The sequence below is a fragment of the Thalassophryne amazonica genome, chromosome 10 (assembly GCF_902500255.1).
Source record: "Thalassophryne amazonica chromosome 10, fThaAma1.1, whole genome shotgun sequence".
NCBI classification, from domain to species: Eukaryota; Metazoa; Chordata; class Actinopteri; order Batrachoidiformes; family Batrachoididae; genus Thalassophryne; species Thalassophryne amazonica.
The window spans coordinates 22,091,186-22,112,805 of record NC_047112.1 but is presented as its reverse complement, the minus strand read 5'-3'; the positions used below and the strand labels follow the sequence as shown (position 1 = coordinate 22,112,805).

Genomic DNA, 21,620 nt, shown 5'->3' with positions numbered 1-21,620 from the left:
AAATAGATAGACATCATTTCCTTTTTGCAATTGTATTTTCTTACTGCTCAAATTTTATTAGGAGTGATTTTATCTTAATAAAGACAGCAGCATGGTTATGTCAAAGCTGCCCAAAAGACTCTGAGACAACTGTAAGGACAAATAATTGTCAAGTTATTCTGTTATTGGGAAGGATTCATTCTTGTGTTTGTGGTGAGCTTGTTAAAGTTTGTTAAAGTTATGTTCATAAGTGATTGTGACGTCTCAATCACAAAAAAAAAAAAAAAAAAAAAAAAAAACCAGGCAGCGTCATGAGTGAATGGAAGGTACGAATTGTGGGCTCACTTTCACCACCTGCTGCTGCCACTCGCGTTATTGTTTTTTGTCATGCTACTGCTCTGATCACACACAAGCACCTCAATTTCTGTTTCAGTTTTTTTTTTCCTGCTCTTTCTCTCAGCTGCCATGATAAGCACGTTTCAGGCTTTGTGCGTATGTTTGAATATTCATGAAGTGTTGACCATGTGTGGTTGAATGCGGTTGTGTAGAGGGTGAGATATGAGGGAGATCAATACACATAATTCAAAGTAGTGTGTCATTTATAAAAGGGACTTTAAAAGTCCTTTTTTTCATACCCGTACTTTTCATATGAATCCTACGCAGTCTTTTATAAATGAGGCGCCGACCCACAGAGCCAGCTGCATAAAACAACCTTTTTTCTTCAATACTTTCCCTTCAGTTAAGATCCTGAATTGAACAGTTTTGTCCATTTTGAGTGCTTGGTCTCTAAAATCAGGTGCAAAGTCAACATCCATTGGACTCTGTGACATATGACCTGTTACCATATCATATCAAAACTAAACATTCTTTTTTAGATTCTGTTCAACCAACTGCTGGGATAGGCTCCAACCCCCTGTGATCACTAACTGGAGTAAGCAGGTATTGAAATTGGATGGATGGATTCATTCAATCAGTAATTTGCAACACTTTAGACCAAAATTGGAACTTTAATTTTTGACCTCTGTACAAACTGTAAATCTGTTGTCACAGTTTCTACCGTTTTTTTACTCCACAGCTGTGGGCCACAGATAATCCAAACTATAGTTTTTAAGAATCCTTATAATCAGACAAATATGTTGTATGTGTTTTTAAATTTTGACCCCTGTGTCATCTTTCATTGACAACTCCTTGGCTTCCCACTCTGGGAAGCTTTAGCATACAGTTTTGTGTACGTCAAGGCAGAGGTGGGACGAAGTCACCATCAAGTCACTCTCAAGTCATGAATCAGCAAGTCTCAAGTCATAATGACCACCAGCTGTTTGTAAGCTGACTTGAGATTTGACTTGGGACTTGCAGATTGATGACTTGAGAATGACTTGACAGTGACTTTGTCCCACGTATGCATCAAGGTATACTGACCCTAGATTGTAACTGTTGTTTTTTTTTTTTTTTGGTTTGTTTTTACCCTAGACGGAACTAAAAACCTGAACTTGGCCCATGCACTCTCCTTGTCCACATTTATTTATTTATTTAATATGGACATAACATTCACATTGGACAAACCAGATGCAATGTTTTAAGTGTTATAGCAAAATATGCTAATTTTCAACACCTGTCCACAGAGGGCTTTTAGAATTAACACAATACAAAATTTACACAATTGCACCTACTATATACAATACATTTCATTTCATACATCACCATGTGCACAGTTCTGTCCTGATTTTAGCCACAGTTTCACACACCTATTAAAGGTGGTCATATCAGTCTGCAGTTTTAAATGTATGGGGAGTGAGTTCCAGTCAGGCTCCAGCAGAGGAGAAGCTGGGCTGTCCAACTGCTTTGGAACCACACAGTCCCCACTCACAGAGGCTCTGGTGTTTGGTCTGAGACATGAAGGCTACAAGGTCATCACACCCTGGTCATGACCTGTTTCAACTGCTGCCGTCAGGCAAACAGCACAGGTTGATGAAAACTAGGACGAAGAGACTTCAAATCTGTTTTTATCCCACAGCCATGAACATAATGCAGCCAAAACAAAAACTAAAACATAAAATGTATATATGCATTTGGCAGCCATTAAAGGAATTGTAGATGTCCATCTGTCTCTGTGGTTCTGCTTATGTTTTTTTTTTCTTTTACACTTCCTTTTAGAGTCTAATATCTTTGATATTTTGCATATATTTTATATTTAGCATGTATGTTTCAGTATATGTATTATAAACCTTTTTATACACTCATAAGGTCATGCACTTCAAATTTTGATGTATTACTTGCAATGACAATGATTGATATTCTACTCTAAGATGACCAATCACTGGATCTTTCCAGTGACGGCCGTAGAAAACGTTCTCTGTTGACTGATTGTAAACTATGTAACTTATTGGGTGTCTGTGTCATTCCATGTCCACCCCCCCCACCCCTACACACACACACACACACACACACACACACACACACACACACACACACACACACACACACACACACATACATCCATCTGTGGAACAGAGGAATGCTGACCATGGAGCCCATCTTTGTGAGGAATTTGCTGGTCTGCAAATTACATTTTCAGGAATCTGCAAAGTCAAAGAGACTTTGGGCAGCTGTGTAAAACGGGACGGCTGGTGCGGGTCTGCTTTGTAAAGCCACAACTCGCTTATTATATTTCCCCAGAGCCCGTGACTCATTAATAAAATATTCATACATCGCCTGTAAATGCATGTACAACACAGTCAACCGTCACAGCGGCCTGTGCCCCCAGCACAAATGCTCTTTTTTGTTTCTGACATAAAAAAAAAAAAAAAAATCCCCTCCGTCCCCCCTCATGCAACCCTTCCCCTTCCTTTCCATCTTCCAAAGCTGAAGAATGTTGACGGTCTTTTCGCTCTTTAATACTTGATGCGCTCACTCCGGCCACGCAGCCGGCCGACAGGCCGTGAAAACATCCACGGACCAGCACAAATCAGACACGGCATCTAAATGACGCCTTTGTGTGCTTCTTCGTGGTAGAGATGGCAACAGATGAAGGCTTCTTTTCCCCTTTCTGTCCATCCTCACCCTTGCCCTGGTTCCCGCACATAAAAAGGACAGTTCCTTCTTTTATAACACAAGGCCCATCATAACACAAGAATTTGTACTGTACAGGAAAACAGTCCGGCGTAGCTCAAACGAAGGGGGCAACAGACACATTATCCATGGTAACAGCTTTGCACACAAGGATATTTTCTTTTCCTCCACACAGGAACACAACTGCCGCCAGTGTCACTGGGTCACATTTTTTCCCCGCTCCCTGGTTAATGGGCTGTAGAGATGGTTAGCACGTACGATTAGTTTTAATCTACTATATTTGACTGGAACAGAAAGGGATTGAATGCATTTCAACACACCACTGAGGTTTGTGTCCACAGCTGAAAATGGAAAAACCATTTTCTTCTTCTTCCTATTGGCTCTTCAAATTCAACTGGGACCGAAAGAAGCAAAACAAGTTACAAACCTGAACTACTTTGAACTTTATTCTACTTCTTGGCGAATGGCACAAAAATACATTGCTGAGATTAATGTTGGACTATTTATTTCAATTCAATTTATTGTCATTTATATATTGCCAAATCACAACAAAGTTGCCTCAAGGCACTGCACACAACAAGTAAGGTCTAACCTTTTACAACCCTCAGAGCAAGCACACAGGAAAAACTCCCTCTGATGATTTGAGGAAGAAACCTCAAGCAGACCAGACTCAAAGACCCTGTGCCTGGGCCATGCTACCAACACAACTGACAATACGACTATACGAGGGCTGTCCGTAAAGTATAGGTCCTTTTTATTTTTTTCAAAAACTATATGGATTTCATTCATATGTTTTTACGTCAGACATGCTTGAACCCTCGTGCGCATGCGTGAGTTTTTCCACGCCTGTCGGTGACGTCATTCGCCTGTGAGCACTCCTTGTGGGAGGAGTCATCCAGCGCCTCGTCGGAATTCCTTTGTCTGAAAAGTTGCTGAGAGACTGGCGCTTTGTTTGATCAAAATCTTTTCTAAACCTGTGAGACACATCGAAGTGGACATGGTTCGAAAAATTAAGCTGGTTTTCAGTGAAAATTTTAACAGCTGATGAGAGATTTTGAGGTGATTCTGTCGCTTTAAGGACTTTTCATGGTGCGAGACGTCGCGCAGTGCTCTCAGGCAGCGTCATCAGCCTGTTTCAAGCTTAAAACCTCCACATTTCAGGCTCTATTGATCCAGGACGTCGTGAGAGAACAGAGACGTTTCAGAAGAAGTCGGTTTCAGCATTTTATCCGGATATTCCACTGTTAAAGGAGATTTTTTTAATGAAAGATGTGCGGACGGGTCCGCGCGTCGGGATGCAGCTGACGCAGTGCGGCGGCACAGGAAAAACACCTCCGTGTTGATAACCATTTGTTAAAATCCAGTTGGCTTTTGATGGCTTTCAGTGGAGTGAGTATATGAGAAATTGTTTATCAGCTGGAGATGTTCCAACTTGTCCTTAAGGCTTCCAGCAGAGGTGTTTTTCCTGTGACGGAGCGTCGCGGCGGCTGCGAGCCGACGCTGCAATCCGCCCGCACGTCTTTCATTAAAAAAATCTCCTTTAACAGTGGAATATCCGGATAAAATGCTGAAACCGACTTCTTCTGAAACTTCTTTGTTCTCTCACGACGTCCTGGATCAACAGAGCCTGAAATGTGGAGGTTTTAAGCTTGAAACAGGCTGATGACGCTGCCTGAGAGCGTTGCACGACGTCTCGCACCGTGAAAAGTCCTTAAAGCGACAGAATCACCTCAAAATCTCTCATCAGCTGTTAAAATTTTCACTGAAAACCAGCTTAATTTTTCGAACCATGTCCACTTCGATGTGTCTCACAGGTTTAGAAAAAATTTTGATCAAACAAAGCGCCAGTCTCTCAGCAACTTCTCAGACAAAGGAATTCCGACGAGGGGCTGGACGACTCCTCCCACAAGGAGTGCTCACAGGCGAATTACGTCACTGACAGGCGTGGAAAAACACGCATGCGCACGAGGGTTCAAGCATGTCTGACGTAAAAACATATGAATGAAATCCATATAGTTTTTGAAAAAATTAAAAAGGACCTATACTTTACGGACAGACCTCGTACAAGAAATTCTGGGAGTCCATGCTGGTGCACAGGACAGGAGGCTTGCAGTAGAAGACACCCACACCCATCTCTGGATGGAGCTACATCTCAAACAGAGAGAAAAAAAAGAATCAGACATCAGAAAGAAAACAAATACAGTATAATTTGTCACCATTAAGCAACAAGAAAAACAGAAGAAATACTAAGGTGATCACCAGCCACGAGCCCTAAGCTTCACTAAAAGACCCAGACTTTAGATAAAGTTTTTTTTCCCAGTCTGATGTCAAAGTGCTGTGCAAATGTCTTAGACACCCTAGAAATTTGCATAAAATGTAGTTATTTATTTTTCTTGACAATGGGTGTAAATACAAAATTATTTTAACTTTCTTATTTTGGCTTCTCCACTTTTTGCTCAGGTCACCACAGAGCATCTGTATCAGTGTATCAAATCTGAGAATTTGTACATAAAAAAATGATTCATAGATCATTCTGATTAATTTAGTCACATAGACAATCACATAGACATTGTGATTAATTTAGTAATCAACAAGAGCAATCTGAGAATTCTGAAGTCCACCAATCCTCCAAAATTCTGTGGGGTCTTCAATGCCTTAATATCTATCTGTGGTGCAAATTTGGTGAGAATCTGTGAAGTAGTTTTATTAACATAATCCTTCAAAGCCTACATAAAGTGAAATCTTCATCCAGAATCCAGATCCGGATCACCTCCAAAATTTAATGGGGTCTTCCAGGGCCTAATATGTATCTGTTGTGAAAATTCCGTCAAAATCAGTGCAGTAGTTTTGACATAATCCTGCTAACAGACAGACAGATAGACAAATGAATAAACAGCAATGATTTTATTACGTCATTGGCAGACGTAATTAATCATGACAGCTCTAATGACAACACAGAGGTTGGTAGCAATGACCATTCAATAAAGTCACTGAAAAACTTGATGATACAAACTGAATTACACAAAACAACCAAATTTTCTTTCATATAAACCAAAAAAAACAAAACAAAACAGCAAAAAGAAATAACTTGTGGACCACACATTTCCGTTATAAACATTATATTTAACAGTTTTTTTATTATCTGCAAATATTTTAGTCACAAATACTGTATGACTACAGCTGTTGTACAGTACAGCAGATTGTTTTACAGATGCACATGAAAACATTTTAACAGTCTAAGCAGTAATTAATCAACAGTGCATAATCAAAGTTTGTAGCTAAATGTTTTTTTTTTTAGCAGAAATGTTCACTACTAGTTATTTATTGCAAAATACCAATTAATATTTTATATCCTGATGAAATTTGAAATAGTATTTCAAATATTCAAAGATCGTTTTTGAATGGAAAAATAACATTTTGAAAGATTATTTTAAATAAATGGTTAAACTGCTATTAATGCTGCTGTCATATTTTACTGCAAAGACAGAAATGGACTTGCGTGAGACCAAAAAGCAGCGTTGGCAGGATTATGAAGAGTGTCCTTCAAACCTCACACTCTTCAGCTGAAAAATGATTTTTTTTGTTTGTTTGATGAAATGTTCCTGGCAGAAAATGTTGGGGGGGGGGGGGGGGGGGGGGGGGGTGTTACATGGCTTTGTTGACCACAGAGAATGATGGTAAGACAAAAAAAAGTTTAGTGCAAAGTGTAGCTTTTAATGTGCCAACAAAATTAAATCCAAAGGGTGGCACGGGGGTGGGGGTATGAGCTTCAATAATCAAGCCAACGAGCTGCAATTTTTTATTTTTTTTGTAATTCAACTTAAGTCATTTGGACCTCCAGAGAATATTATTTTAATACATTTATTAGTAGCTCTAGGGTAACTGATTTAGGGAGAGATGATGGTCTAGTGGTTAAGCGTTGGGCTTGAGACCAGAGGATCCTTGGTTCAAATCCCAGCCTGACCGGAAAAATCACTAAGGGCTCTTGGGCAAGGTGCTTAATCTCCTAGTTGCTCCCGGTGTGTAGTGAGCGCCTTGCATGGCAGCACCCTGACATTGGGGTAAATGTGAGGCATTATTGTAAAGCACTTTGAGCGTCTGATGCAGATGGAAAAGTGCTATATAAATGGAGCCCATTTACCATTTTGCCATTTATGATATCCATAATCAGATGAATTTGATAATTAAAATAATTTTTAAATAGTGCTGCTGCAACACTAATATAATTGAGAAAACTTAAAATGTCATGTCAGACAGCTGCACAACTATTTATTCATCAATTATTGAATTATTAAAATTAATGAAGTTTATGCAACTTAAAAACATTTAGAACTCTGGAGAAAAGTATTTAATTTTAAAATGTAGTTTCTTACAGTTTGTAGAGGAATTGGTTTGTTATATCTACTCAAAAATTAAGTGATGGTGAGAATTGTCACTCATCTTGGATATTGCTTCAGCTACACAATTTATTTTTGTTGTTTTTAGAAAACTTTAAAAAGTCACCGCACCTGGCTGCACAGATGTTTGTTAGTTTATTCACTTTAAAAACATCTAGAGTTTTGAAAACTTTATGTATATTTTGTAAAATGCACTTTCTAGTAGTAGTAATTGATTTATTACTTTCATAATCAACAAATTATCTGCAAATATTTTAGTCACAAATACTGTATGACTACAGCTGTTGTATAGTACAGCAGATTGTTTTACAGATGCACATGAAAACATTTTAACAGTCTAAGCAGTAATTAATCAACAGTGCATAATCAAAGTTTGTAGCTAAATGTTTTTTTTAGCAGAAATGTTCACTACTAGTTATTTATTGCAAAATACCAATTAATATTTTATATCCTGATGAAATTTGAAATAGTATTTCAAATATTCGAAGATCCTTTTTGAATGGAAAAATAACATTTTGAAAGATTATTTTAAATAAATGGTTAAATTGCTATTAATGCACAACGTCTGTACTTTATAGTAGTTCTCCTCAGTTATTTTTGTGATGTTATACTTCATATAAACTCACTGTTCTCACCTGAATTATACTCATGTTGTTGCATGATTAAAAAAAAAACTGTTTTAAATCTGTACACCTGATACTTTACATCCCTGTTCAACCCGTTCCTAATGACAGGATGGAAGCCTCCCCTGGTGGCTCCCTTGACGACTCTCTCAGTCAGGAGAGACTTTCGTCCTGTCATTAGGAGAGTGCTAACTAGAGCACAATAGGTGCTAATTAGAGCTATTGTTTAGTCACTAGCTTATAGCAGTCAGCCTCTCGGTAGGTGGGGTCTGGTTAGGTTAAAAAACTCCAGCTTTTGTTGGCTTCTGGTTTATTCTTCTCTACAAGAGTCAAGACAGAAGTCAGACTACCAGAGCAAGAATTTTAGCTGAGGAAGCTTCTGTGATTTGAAGCGAAACGTCCTCACGTCAAGCAACCCAGTCCAGTCGAAGATTCAAGCTTCTCTACTATGTACTATATACTCTTTAACAACTCATATGACGGTAAATCCACATGGCCAGAAATCACCCAGGTAACAAACACTTTCGGCTAAACCTGCTCAGCAACATAAATGCCACATATTCCATAATCATCATTGGCTTCATAGTTTGAAACACTTTGGCTACAAGAGGAAAATTCTCTGTCAGTACCCGTAAACAGCGCTGTCAAAGCAGCACAAAGTCCCCAGCTGTGTTCGCCGCCGCCCTCCTACTGTCAGGGATAAAGGGCCACTCTCTCTTCTCTGGGGTCAGGCCAGCTGACACCATGCAATCTCTGCTGTGACCTTGTGCAAAAGTGAACGCAGGATATTTCTCCTTCGCTGACGGCTGCAACACCTGAAACAACAACAACTGTCCAGCGTACATTCCACCATTTCTTTGCTCTGAAGCTTTTTTACTTAAAGAAAATACTTTAATTGCTGTATTTCAATCATCAACCAGAGAACTGACATTAGTGTCATATGTTTAAGGAGTCAGTGATACTGACTAAACATGCCAAATGCTTTGAGAAACTAAAGAACTGAGCCACATATCTGGTTAAATGGTGCCACCTGCTGGTCCACCTCCATCACAGCGCAGGTTCAAATATTAATATTGTATGATAATAATTCTAAAATGACTAATAAATAGGTGGTAATTACGAAGCTGTGCATGGCCACACTCTCACCTTGGACAGTTCTTGGCTGATTCTCTCGTAGTCTTGGACACTTCTAGAATAGAAGCCTATGGTGCAGCTTGGGTCCATCTTGCTGAAATGCATCTTCTTTGGTGATGGGCAATGATATGACTGAAAGGAAAAAAGAGATAGAGAGAGATAAAACACCTCTAAAAATCCCTGCAGGGCATGCATGCCATCCTGTACCTGCATCAACACAGAATAAGCTGTATTCTACATCATGTGATGAATGAAATCCCATTTGTCTGCTGTCACTGCTGTCATAAATTTACAGCTGTAGTGTGTTGTCACACTGTACACTACAGCGTGCACATGCATAAAACAAAGCTGCTATACTGTTGCATGCTGATTTTTTTTTTCATATTTTTTAATGTGTGGCTGAATCCTGACATATTCAGGCACGCACTACCCAATCATGTATTTGCCATATTTCTCTTAAGTGGCAGATTCGCACATCTGAGCAGCAAATAAATCAGCGGAGAGGGACTTGGTAATTGGGTCGAGGGCTGCTTTAAGATTCATACCCTTAAGTACTAACAGAAACTATTAAATTCACATTACCCCCCCCCCAAGTCAGCTTGTCTGTGTAATTTCACATTACCTGGAGAGGGAAATCGCTGCTGCTGACATCCACAAAAGACTGACAGTAATGAGGGTCCATGTAAATCAAGCTGTCATCTGCAAGGACAAAACAAAAGACAAGTTATTCAAAAACATTGGATTATTACAAAAACGCACCTCGCTGCAATTTCTATGCAGAGCAGCTCAAAGTCACCCGCTAGGCCTACTGTTAGGCTTTTGTGCATCAAATATGCCTCCCAGAAGGTTGTTCCTTTTTAATATCCACCAGGGTGGATTAAATTCTGCATAATCGGATGCGTTTGTACAAGCACATTCTTTACTCCCGAAAAAAAAAGAAAAAAGAGCTTGTCATTTAATTTTTGTGCGGGGGAATTACTTTTACAAACACGCAATTATATTCGACCATTAGCATATGATAAATGCGGCGCGGTGCCGCGCGGTGGCAGGCAGAATGTATTGCTTGTCATTTAGACATCATCCACTGCTGTATTTCAAATTGGTAAAATGTAAATGTGTAAATATTGACTGCCAAGATGTACAACTGAAGGTTCCTCCTGGCTCCTGAAGGTGATGAAGAGTGGCTCACTTTGGAGCCTGGACCAAATTTAATGCATGCCTCCTATGGAAATCAATTACGGCTCACAACTTGGGAGGTTTACTTGTGATAAATGGGCAAGGCTTTGATGGGTCAGAGAGAATAAAACAAGCCCTGCTTCACTTGCTTCCGTCTCCATTCCTCTCCGTTTTGCGCATGCAAACGGGAATACATTAACTTACTTTGTCTCTTCATGTAAGAAGGGTACATTATGCAAAATAACCTGGTGTTCACGCAAACCTCACAGAGTGCCTTTTCCCCCTGTTTGACTAACCTTGAAATCCGACAAAGTAGCAGGCCTGTGTGGGCTTCCCTCCGATGATCCCTATGCAGTACTCCAAACTCAGTATGTTCTTCTCTCACACAAACACACACACAGACAGAATAAAACAATAAGCTTCATTTAAATCACTTGCATTTATGCGACCTCCTGTGAACTCGGTGCAAATGTTAACTGAGCTCTTGAAAGTTGAAAAAGGAGCGTGCACCTGCATGCACCGCGCTCACCTTTGCCAAGTTAAAGTACTCAGGGTTGGTCTTCTCCCCTCCCAGCCGGACAGGCACGAGGATGACGACAGCTCGGCCGTCTGGCAGGCTTGATGCAGACGGGTGGTTGTTCGATGGGGGACGAGCGTGCAATCCCCCCACAGAGGCCCATCCTGCTTTTGGGGCTGTGTGGCTATCGATAACATCAGCACTGTACACTAGAAAGGACCAAAGGCCAAAACAGGATTTTTTTCACCGTCTGCACTTGTCGATATGTCTTCTTTAATGTGTTTGTGCATTTTGTTTTGTCATAAAAATGCCGTCTTTAGTCTCTTGGTTAAGAAGTTCTTCTGTCCCACTTCCACTTGGTGTACTGCCACAGCCTATTTTGAAATCTGAAAATCTTCTGTGGCCCAACCAAACCTTCAATCACAATACAGCTTCCAAAGAATATACACATGGACACATTTTGTATACCCACTTATTCCAGTGTAGGGTCACAGGGAGGAGGAGGGGCACATATAAACAGACACATTTACACCTATGGTCAATTTTAATGCTCTCAGTTTGCCTAACCTGCATGTCTGAAGCTTGAGCACTCAGAGGGAACCCGTGCAAACTCCACACACAAAGGACCAGGCGGGAAGCGAACCTGGGATCTTCTCACTGTGAGGCAACAGTGCTAACCACTAAGCGTGTTCAAAATGTCAAATGTTACAAAATCTTTTGGGCCACATGTTGTTCTTGTTCCGCTAATAACATAAAAGATCTGTGCAAAATTTTATTGTAATCAGACTTTGTTTTGGGGTCCCCCACAAAGTAAAATCTTTCCCCAAACAAGTAATGTAGTAATCCAGTAATTCCAGTTATGTTCTCCTCTGGGTGACCAATCAACCACCACTTTTTGTGATTAGAAACCATCACATGTACCTGTAAAAGAAAAATAATGGCATCAGAGTCTTCTTCCATTAGGGTGACGCTGCTTTGCCAGCAGAGGGAGAGAAAAATGTGTCACTCTGGGGGACCTCTAAATCTTTTCTGACTGAGTTCAGATTTGATCTGCACCTATAAAACCCCAAGTGGAACAAAAACAACATGTGGCCTGAAGTCTCTCACAATTTTTATTTTTTCACTATATAACATGAACAGCCCTACTAAGCCAGGGTGCTCCTTATAAGAATAACACACACGGCTTTGTTTAATGGTTTTATTTCTTCATGTGTACATTGGCAGAATAATTATTAAATGTTTTGGGGTTTTAATTTTAAATGATATTACAAAACTTAATATCAGATGTTTTAATTATTTTGTAAAGGCTAATAGGCTAAGGAACAGCTTTTTCCTCAGAGCTGTAGCCGCTATCACCCCGTCCCCGTCCCTGTCCCACAAACACAAACACAGACATTCAGTAACGGATATCAACATGTGCAATAAAAAAATATAGTCTGTTTACATATCTAAAACTATCCTACCTCACTAAGCACCTTAATAATTTATTAAGCACTTTTTGGGTATTTTAAGAAGGTCTTGCCATGCTGTGAAGCTGTTCATTGTTTTTAAAGCTGCTGTGTTGTTTTTTTGTGTGTATAGCTTACTGTAAAGTGCCACCAGAATTTCACTGCAGAAATGCAATGACAATAAACACCTATTATATTCTATTATATTAAGAGCTCTCATGGCCGAACTGCAATACCGTCATAGCCCACTAGGAGGCCTCAGTCCGCACTTTGGGAATCTGTTCTAAACTGTTAAAAAAAAAAAAAAAACAACAAATACTCTCCAGTGCATTCATGAATGTCTCGTATTTAGAAACATTTTTTTTCTTTTTTGGATTAGCCCCCACAGTACAAAAGCTTTAGCTCTTACAAACAGTTAAACCAGGATTCTGACACAAGGACACTCCGATCAGCCCATAACTTTGTCTGTGTCGCCTGACAGAGCACAAATCTTTGCAAAGTTTTGCACCCATCAGAACTTTTGTGATGCCACAGGGTAGGAATACTAAAGAAATGGATGATAGAAAACCTCGTCTTACATTGTTAACAAAATTAAAGAAAGAAATTAAAGTTTGAGGGAGTCCTAGATCGGCAATAAAATGTAATCACCTCTTCTGTCCATAAAACAAACGTAGCTACAAGTACTAGACCTTTCACACCAGTGGTGCGACAAACACTTTGAGCAGCTAAAACAGAACCCAGTAGTAATAAGAATGTATTGCAGTATTACTACTAACCCAGTAGTGCCATGGGGTATTTATCCCGATTGTATGAGTCCTATTTTCTGTGGTTATGACACAATTTCTATAAAAAAGAGCCACAAAAAGGTCAAGAACTTTACATAGAGATTTTTTTTAATGAAAAAGCTCATAATGTGGTAGTACTGCAACATATTGTTAACCACAGCATGGTGCTTTTGGAATATGTTGCTGTTCAGAGTGTTGGAGCGCCACTGTGTGATGTCACAAACCTGTAACCGCGTCCTTCCATAAAATGTTGTCAAAATCCAGCCTAAAGTTATGATATCTTGCCGTCAGAAAAAAATCCACAAACAGACAGACGGGGTGATCACATAACCTCTGTCCCTCCTCTGTGTTACGGCTCTCTGGTGTTACAGTCTTCAGCAGTAGAGCAGACAGTGACACTGAAGGGTTCGTTTTCTGTTTTCTTAAGAACAGAAGCCTCTTTCCTACCTGTGCAGTCCTGAGACACGTAGGCAGTTATTCCGGCCAGGCCGGGGTCCGCGGCTTCTTCAACAGCTTTCCTAACAAAGAGAGATGAGAACCAGGGAAAGGAGAAACCAAATGAGTGCTTTCACGATTTTACAATTGACATGTGAAGCTCGTGATAATTACGCACGAGACATAACTGCAATACATGAACCACTTTTTTCACTTCCTTAATAACCTAAGGTTATTAAGGAAGTGAAAACCCAAATGCAGGCATGATTGAGGTGTTGAAGGGTTTCTCTATAACCGGAATCAGACTTACTTGAGAATGTGTGCCACTACAGCAGGACCATACCAGTCCCCTGCCTGTTTCCCCAGTGTCAGGCCGACATGTACCAGCCTGTGCAGGCCTAGTTGGCACGAGGGGCTGTCCCCGAACCAGGACACCACAGTGCGGTGGTACATCTCTTTAATGTGTGCATCTGCCTCTTCTGCAGCTCCTAGAGTCTGGGCTTGGGACAAGGGTGGTGATCCAGGGTCAGAGGGTTCCTGAGAGCCTTGCAGAGATGCCTCCAGTGAGGCTACCAGGCGCTTGGCTGCAGTGGTCGTCCAAGTCTCTGTGTCTAAAGGCTGGAGCGTCAGTGCGCCTGACCAGGTCCAGTCTATGCAAAAACAAGTCGTATACAAGACATCAGGTGCGTTCCAACAGAAACACATTTGGAATGTCTTCCAAGTACACTTTGGCATTTAAGTGGTGATAAATACAGGCACAAAGCTGGGTGCTGTCTGAAGAAGTATTTGGTTTACCATGTTCATTATTCATGGGCGTTTTGCAGGCTGAACAAGATCTCAACCAGTCAGGGTTTTGCTTTTGCTATGAGTGTTGACTCTTGCTTCAATTAATGATTGTTTTCAATTCACTTTTGCTGTGTATTATATGCATATCAAGTTGCTTGTCTGAGAGAGAGAGAGAGAGAGAGAGAGAGAGAGAGAGAGAGAGAGAGAGAGAGAGAGAGAGAGAGAAAATATTATGTCTCCCTCCTCTTGTTGTTTTTTTCTTTACCTACAGTGGCCAAAATATAAATGTATATACTGTATATATTGACGTATTTTTATTACACCATTGCAGGTGACTAGTGACGATATGTGCAGGCAGAGTGTATGTGCGTTGTGAAGCTGCTTATGTCAGATGTGTTTGGCTGTTGCACTCTTAGTACAGTGCTGGATTTTAGACTGCATTTTTGGTAGAGTAAGCTGGAAATGCTTTCTTGTAAAAGAAGATATCAACGTGCCAGCTCTGCCCCATCTGCACCTCACTGTTAGACCAACACGCTAACAGGAGCACAAGTGGTGTTATTATTAAAAGTACACGGGCCTACTGTGTCAAGTGGAAACTCGCATTGACACTTGCACTGGGCTTTGTGCAGGGAGAACAGTTTTCACAAGTAACATCGAAGCTTTTGAAATATACAATATTTAGGACCTATTACAGGGGTGGTGGCCACCCTGCCCATTCTCCATGTAATATAGAGTTGTGTCAGGAATGGCATCCGGTGTAAAACGTGTGCCAGTTCAACTTGCAGCTCCACCTTGGATTTGCTGTAGCGACCCCAAGTAAAAAACAAGGGAGAAGCCCATGTACCTATTTTCAAAATACTGATCAAACTCATTTAAAAAACACCAACAGAAACCACCCAAAATACCTTTTTATTTATACAAACAGTGAATTAATGACAGGAAAGTTTTTTATATTATGCATTAAAATTCATATTAGGAAACTGGTTTAAACCCCAACTGTACAACATAAAAAATATCTAGCATTTGTAGTTTAGTTAAGGAAAGGCTGCAGGCTTTTAAAAACTGATAATGGAAGCTAACTGACTCTTCTCTGAGCCTGATCGTTCAACATATTTAAGGAACAGGCCTTCATTCAGGTATCATATAAAACACTCAAAGCCTAATACTCAACCCAATGGTTCTGCGAATGTGAATAAATACTTTCAAAACAAAACTGAAAAGTAGGATTTGAGAGTGTTCTCTTGTGCTACAATTAGGAGCAACCCCTTTAAATTCCAGAAGGAACAATAAAAACAGAAGGTCTTTCAGGACTTATGATGTTAAAGGCTTTATCTTAAACAGACCGAACGTCTGTGTGATTCAGTAACAGATTAGGAGTTCAATTATAAGTTTGAGTGTCCCAGTATTTCACTTTAACAGTGCTTTTGCCTTACAAACAGGGAGGGAGCAAAAGGCAGAGAGAATGGTGTAGCCTAGGCTATAAAACAGGCCAGAGCAGAATCTAAGACATTATCAAAATGACCTTGATCCAAAGTGACTGAAAGTAGAATTCATCAATAAATAATCTTAAGTGGCTATTAGTCATTTTACAGAGAAATAGTTCATTAGTGGCATATTTTAGATTTGACAGAAGAACAAGTTTTAAATACTGTTTTCTAAATGACAGTATTAAACTGGCAGCTTCTTATTATGTGAACCCATAAACGTCTGGGACACTTTCAAAGGCGATCGATCTCACCAGGTTAAGCCAAATTCACTATTTTCGATCTCTCTGATCAACTGAAGCAAACCTTCAGCTTTAGGTTGAGAAAGAAGAAGTACCTTAGCAATAAGAAACAAAATTGAAACTAATAAAAAAATGTTACAGCGCGGGACTCATATACAGTGAATATGCATGGACGTCTGGTCCGGCTATAAAAATAAGGAACAGCAAAGCTCGGATTACAACACACAGAGATGGAGTGTTGCTTCATTCTCTGTGCAGGATGCCATTATTCCACTTCAACTTTACATAAATACAAAATCGTTGTTGGATGCTCTACTCTCATAATGACCTTTAAACAGTTTCTTGAATAAACCCTGAATCTACCATCTCACCCTAGGATTCAAAACAAAATAACACTGTATTTATAGTTGTCTTCCCTAACCTTTATCCTGGTGTTGGAAGCGGTTTCATGTCAGGTGTGGTACCATAAGTTCACTCACCTCTGCCCAAGAAATGCAGAATAAGTGCTTGTGCCAACATCATCTGTCCAGCCCTCAGCATGCAGCCCCAGCCGCAGTCGGAGGTCAACGTGGAGCCGGGCAGAGGAGGGAAATCCTCCCGGTAGGTCAGCCAAACACGGGATGCAAAATCCCTCCTGAAGTCCTCAACATTTCCCACAACTAAGTCCTCAATAGAGGCTTCATAACAGGTTTCTGTCACACTGTCATCATCTGAAGACACATGAGCAACTTCACAGTTAATATCTTCATTTACACATTATTTCACAGAGCTTTATTACCGCCAATATATCTGTTATTATTAATATTAGTTTTTGCCGCAATGTGTAATCCTTTTTCAAAGAGTGGTCCGCAGACCACTGGTGGACCCAGTGCTCCATCAGTATATTCATAACATTTTGCATTTTAAATTAACATGTTGTAGCTGAAGACTGTTACTGAAATCATTTAAAAACAACCCCAAAGTCTTATAGATAGAAGCATATATGCATTATTTTCACAATAAACTCAACATGTGCATTAGTGCACAAATTTGAATGGCCTGTTTTATGATTAGTGTGGGTGACCATTTTATGACTATTTAGGTAGTGATTTGTAATTTACTATCGGAGTGGTAAGCAGGTTTTTGGATATTTGGGGAGTTAGGTGAGATTCACAAGGTTCAGGGAGTTCCCCGAGATTTATTTTAATGGTTAAGTAGTCCTTTGTCTGAGAAAGTACAGTGTCATCCATCCATCCATCCATCCATCCATCCATCCATCCATCCATCCATCCATCCATCCATCCATCCATCCATCCATCCATCCATCCATCCATCCATCCATCCATCCATCCATCCATCCATCCATCCATCCATCCATCCATCTATCTATCCATCCTTGCAAGCTTGTGAGAGCACAAGCTTGCATTGGCTTGCATAAACCTACAAAGTATTTTAAGTTTTTCTTCACATTAAAAGGTCTATTACTTTATTCCCAGTAACATATTTTCAATTAGAAATTTCAAATTTGGTCTTTCACATACAAAAGAAGAAAACCCTCCAAAAAACATATTTAAGTCTGTAACACTAGGGTGTTATAGACTTTTTACAGTACTATATACAATTAAAATACTGTAATCACCAATAGCTGTTGTGTGTGTGTGTGTGTGTGTGTGTGTGTGTGTGTGTGTGTGTGTGTGTGTGTGTGTGTGTGTGTGTGTGTGTGTGTGTGTGTGTGTGTGTGTGTGTGTGTGGTGGTGGGGTGGGGGTACACATTACCTTCAGACTTGAAGTGGTAATATTTCCCTAAAAGAAGCACTGGAGAATTTCTGCTGAACAAGGTCTTTGATTTCAAAGCCCAACCTAACAGGAAATAAACAGATAATATTTAATAGTGTGATCAATGATTAAAATGAGCTCAGAGACATTTTATTTACTCATATGATTAACAGCTACAACATTCTGTCAGGCTTCGCCACAAAATTCTTGCTAACTACTCTGTTCATCTTTAATAAATGATGGAAAAATTTTAATTCAAGCAGTTGTCTATAGCAAAACAGTGTGACTAACACCACACTACACACAAAACAAAACAGTGAACATGATCCAAAAAAAGGTACATATTTTAAGAGCTGACTCAACAGCAGGAGGATTTGTCTCATTCTTACATCCTCCAAAGACATTATGGTTTCACATCTCATTCTTCTCAAGTTAGGAGGATTAGTCAAAGCAAACTTTATTTATTCAAACCACATGGAAATATTAATTTTAACGATGCTCCAGCTGTGAATCAAGGAGTAACGTCACTTATCTAACAATGAACCATGTCATTACCCGACACCAAATTGCTGCAAAACCAAGATATTTGGGAAATATCCCACTTACAGGTTCAGAGGGTGCCAACCTTGACCTACCAGGTCAAATCCTAGTGAATGCATAAAAATACACTCTTGCCATGTGATTACTCAACACCAAAGTGTTGAGATATATAAGAGATATTTGGGATACAAGTTCATCTCACAGCTTTCTGGCCGGAGTTCAGAGGACACAACCAAATCCTACTTTTTCTATGTGAAATCAGGGAGGATTAAAATGTCAATGAGTGCCAAAATACCTGTTTGTACTCAACAGAACAAATTTTGTCAGGAGCTACAAGTCCTTCTTCTGGACAGATCGTTTCTTTAAATAAAGGAGTTGATCTATACAGTAAAAACTGGGAATGGTTGTATTTAAAAGAGTTTTCTCTCCCATATCATAAATCTCGCTTATTATTTACTTTTTATCACCCCATCAAAAGTACATGTCAAACAATTATATTATTAGTTAACTGGTAGGGATGTTTTTATCATGTTTGTATTCAAACCCCAATCTAACAAGTCGTTTAATATTCAGTACCTGCTGATACGAAGTACAATTCGATATTTTAAAGATTTTATTTCTTTTTCTGATTGAGTTGTGTCAGAGGAGTTTATCACAGCTGGATTAATTGGGGAAAAACAAACAAAAGGTTAGCAAAGTATGTGGCTTTTGAAGGTGATACCAATCCTATAAATTGGCTTCAGACATCATTATCAATCAAAGGCAATTTTATGATAATTACTAGCTGAGTTACCTGTTCTACGCACGGGTAACAGAGATGAATTTTAGCCATCACTGTATATTTCATGTCACTTTAGCTAAGGTGTAGTAAGTTGTATTGCATTGCGCTTGTTGTCATCATTTGAGCAATTTGTGACATTCATGAGACTCAAGTGAATGATGATAAAAAGATGATAGCATGTCATATCACTGCAATGCTCTGGCATGCCACACACAGCAGGTACATTTTAATTAAAAAATGTGTGCCTTAACTCACACGCGGTACACGCTGGCCCGTTCAGATTGTAATTAAAGTGCACCCTAGGCAGTCACTACTACGTAGTAAGTAAAGTAGTAAAGTGTCATGATTGCTACCTGACCAGAGTACCATGCTAACTGTGAAAATAAGGGTTCCAGTGAGCAGGTCGTGATATAATATATATAAGGTTGGCCGTGTGTGTGTTTTCGCGTACGTACGCCCCAGTGACCTCCCCCTTGGTGCCCCAGTCACCATACCAAGTTTGGTGTCGATTGCTTAATTGCTGTGGCTGTGCATAGCGAACACACACACATGCACACGCGGTAAGCTTTATATATTAGATTGTAATAGCTCATTCTGTGTTCAAGTCATTAATCTAGCAAAAATGCTCTCATTTTGTGGCTCTCAAATATGGCGATTCATTCATTCATTTTCTTATCCAGGTATGGGTTGCTGTCACAGCAGACCGAGCAACTCATCCTACACTTCCCTATCCTCAGCTCTTTCTGGGGATCCCTAGGTTTTTCAAAGCCATCTGTGGCCACTGCTGGACTTTCAAATCCCATCAGAGCTGCTCATGCTACTATTCCAGGCTGAAATCGCACTGGATTAAATGTATGTTTTAAGAGTTTTTATATGTTGTTTATTATTAAACTGTCCTATTTCATACAAATATTTGTGGACCTTGAGTCTGATATTAAAAGCTTCAATCAATCCATTATCTGGGAAATATAATCCCTCCAGCATGTGCTGGGTCTCCTCTGGGACCCCCTTCCAGTTAGACATGCTTGGAAGACCTCTCTAGGGAGACAAATGGACTGTATTTATGATAAATGGAGTGCATTAATTTAGTGTTTTTCCATCTATATCAGAAACTCAAAGCGCTTTACATTGATGCCTTGCATTCACCCATTTACACACACACTCACACACCGATGTCAGGGTGCTGCCATGCAACATGCTCACTACACAGAAGGAGCAACTTTGGCATTAAGGACCTTGATTTTCCGGCTTGATGGGGGTTTGAACTGAGGATCCTCTGGTCTCAAGCCCACTGCTTAACCACTATACCATCACCTCCCCAACAGACAACCAGGGGGCATCCTCGCCACATGCTGAATCACCTCAGTTGGCTCAGTTTGATGCGAAGAAGTCTTTCCTAGATATTCATGCTTCTCACCCTCTCCCTTAGTGTAAGCCCAGATACCCCACAAAGGAATCTCAATTCACTTGTATGTGCGACCTTGTTCCTTGGACGCAGCCCCAATCCATTTGTCGATCTCATGCAAACATCTTACCCCTATTTGTGACCAAGACCACAAGATACTTCAGTCCTACACTTGAGGCAATAACTCTCCCGAGATCCAGGGGGGATAATCCATCCTTTTCCAACAGAGGTCTATGGTATCAAATCTGGATGAGCTGATCCTTGTCTCAGTCACTTCACACACAGCCTCAAACCTGTCCTGTGCCGTTGAAGGTCACAGTTGGGGAATTCAGAGCTATTCTTTCTTTTATGATGAACATTCTTGGCTTTTGGAGTACGAATTCATTGGTCACTTGAGACACAAGACACTTGAAATAGTTACCACAAGCTCTGGAAAATTGTGGCGATATTAATGTTATGATATTTTACAGACTAAATAAACTATCCCCCAAACTAATCAATAATACATATAATAATACAATAATATGTGTTACTGGCAATAGTGAGGTGTCCACAGTTTCGATGTGACTTACTGTACTTCACGTTGTGCCACACCGACAACAACTTTGTCTTCAGTTTTTCCACCTCGTCATTCCCTTTAGTTTCCATTTGGACCAGAGAGGATCGAAACCCATTCCCACAAAACCGACAAAGTCTGGATGCAGAGGACACCAATATATATATATATACGTTATATATATACGTTACTTCAACGCCTCTTCAGCTCTTTTTTGCCATGTACAGTCACTTTTGTAGCGCTGCACACACACAAAAAAAACTCACATTCTTCAACAGAAGTTGAAATAACACATTATACCGTCCTTGATCTTGTCATTTCCAATATTTACGCTTTGAGGAAATAGACGAGAGAAACCAACAACTCTCGCGATATTTCCACCTAGACTAACAACGGAGGAGGCTCGATTTATTCATTAAGCAAGCCCAAGTGAGCGGAGATTAACCCTCAGGGCGGCTAAACCCCGCAGTGTCCCAAATAAACAATTATTTCATACAAAATATGCACA

At 39.9% G+C, this 21,620-nt stretch overlaps 1 protein-coding gene across 1 annotated transcript; it reads right to left on the bottom strand.

The window, feature by feature from the left end:
• Window positions 1-8,408: 8,408 nt before the first annotated feature.
• Window positions 8,409-21,449, bottom strand: atg4c (autophagy related 4C, cysteine peptidase). The gene is made up of 10 exons (XM_034179546.1): window positions 21,129-21,449; window positions 17,831-17,914; window positions 16,555-16,785; window positions 13,874-14,213; window positions 13,576-13,646; window positions 10,908-11,104; window positions 10,675-10,753; window positions 9,825-9,901; window positions 9,215-9,334; window positions 8,409-8,883 (listed from the first exon to the last, which is right to left on the bottom strand). The coding sequence occupies exons 1-10, from the start codon at window positions 21,202-21,204 to the stop codon at window positions 8,713-8,715; spliced, it is 1,446 nt and encodes a 481-aa protein (XP_034035437.1). The 5' UTR covers window positions 21,205-21,449; the 3' UTR covers window positions 8,409-8,712.
• Window positions 21,450-21,620: the final 171 nt, after the last annotated feature.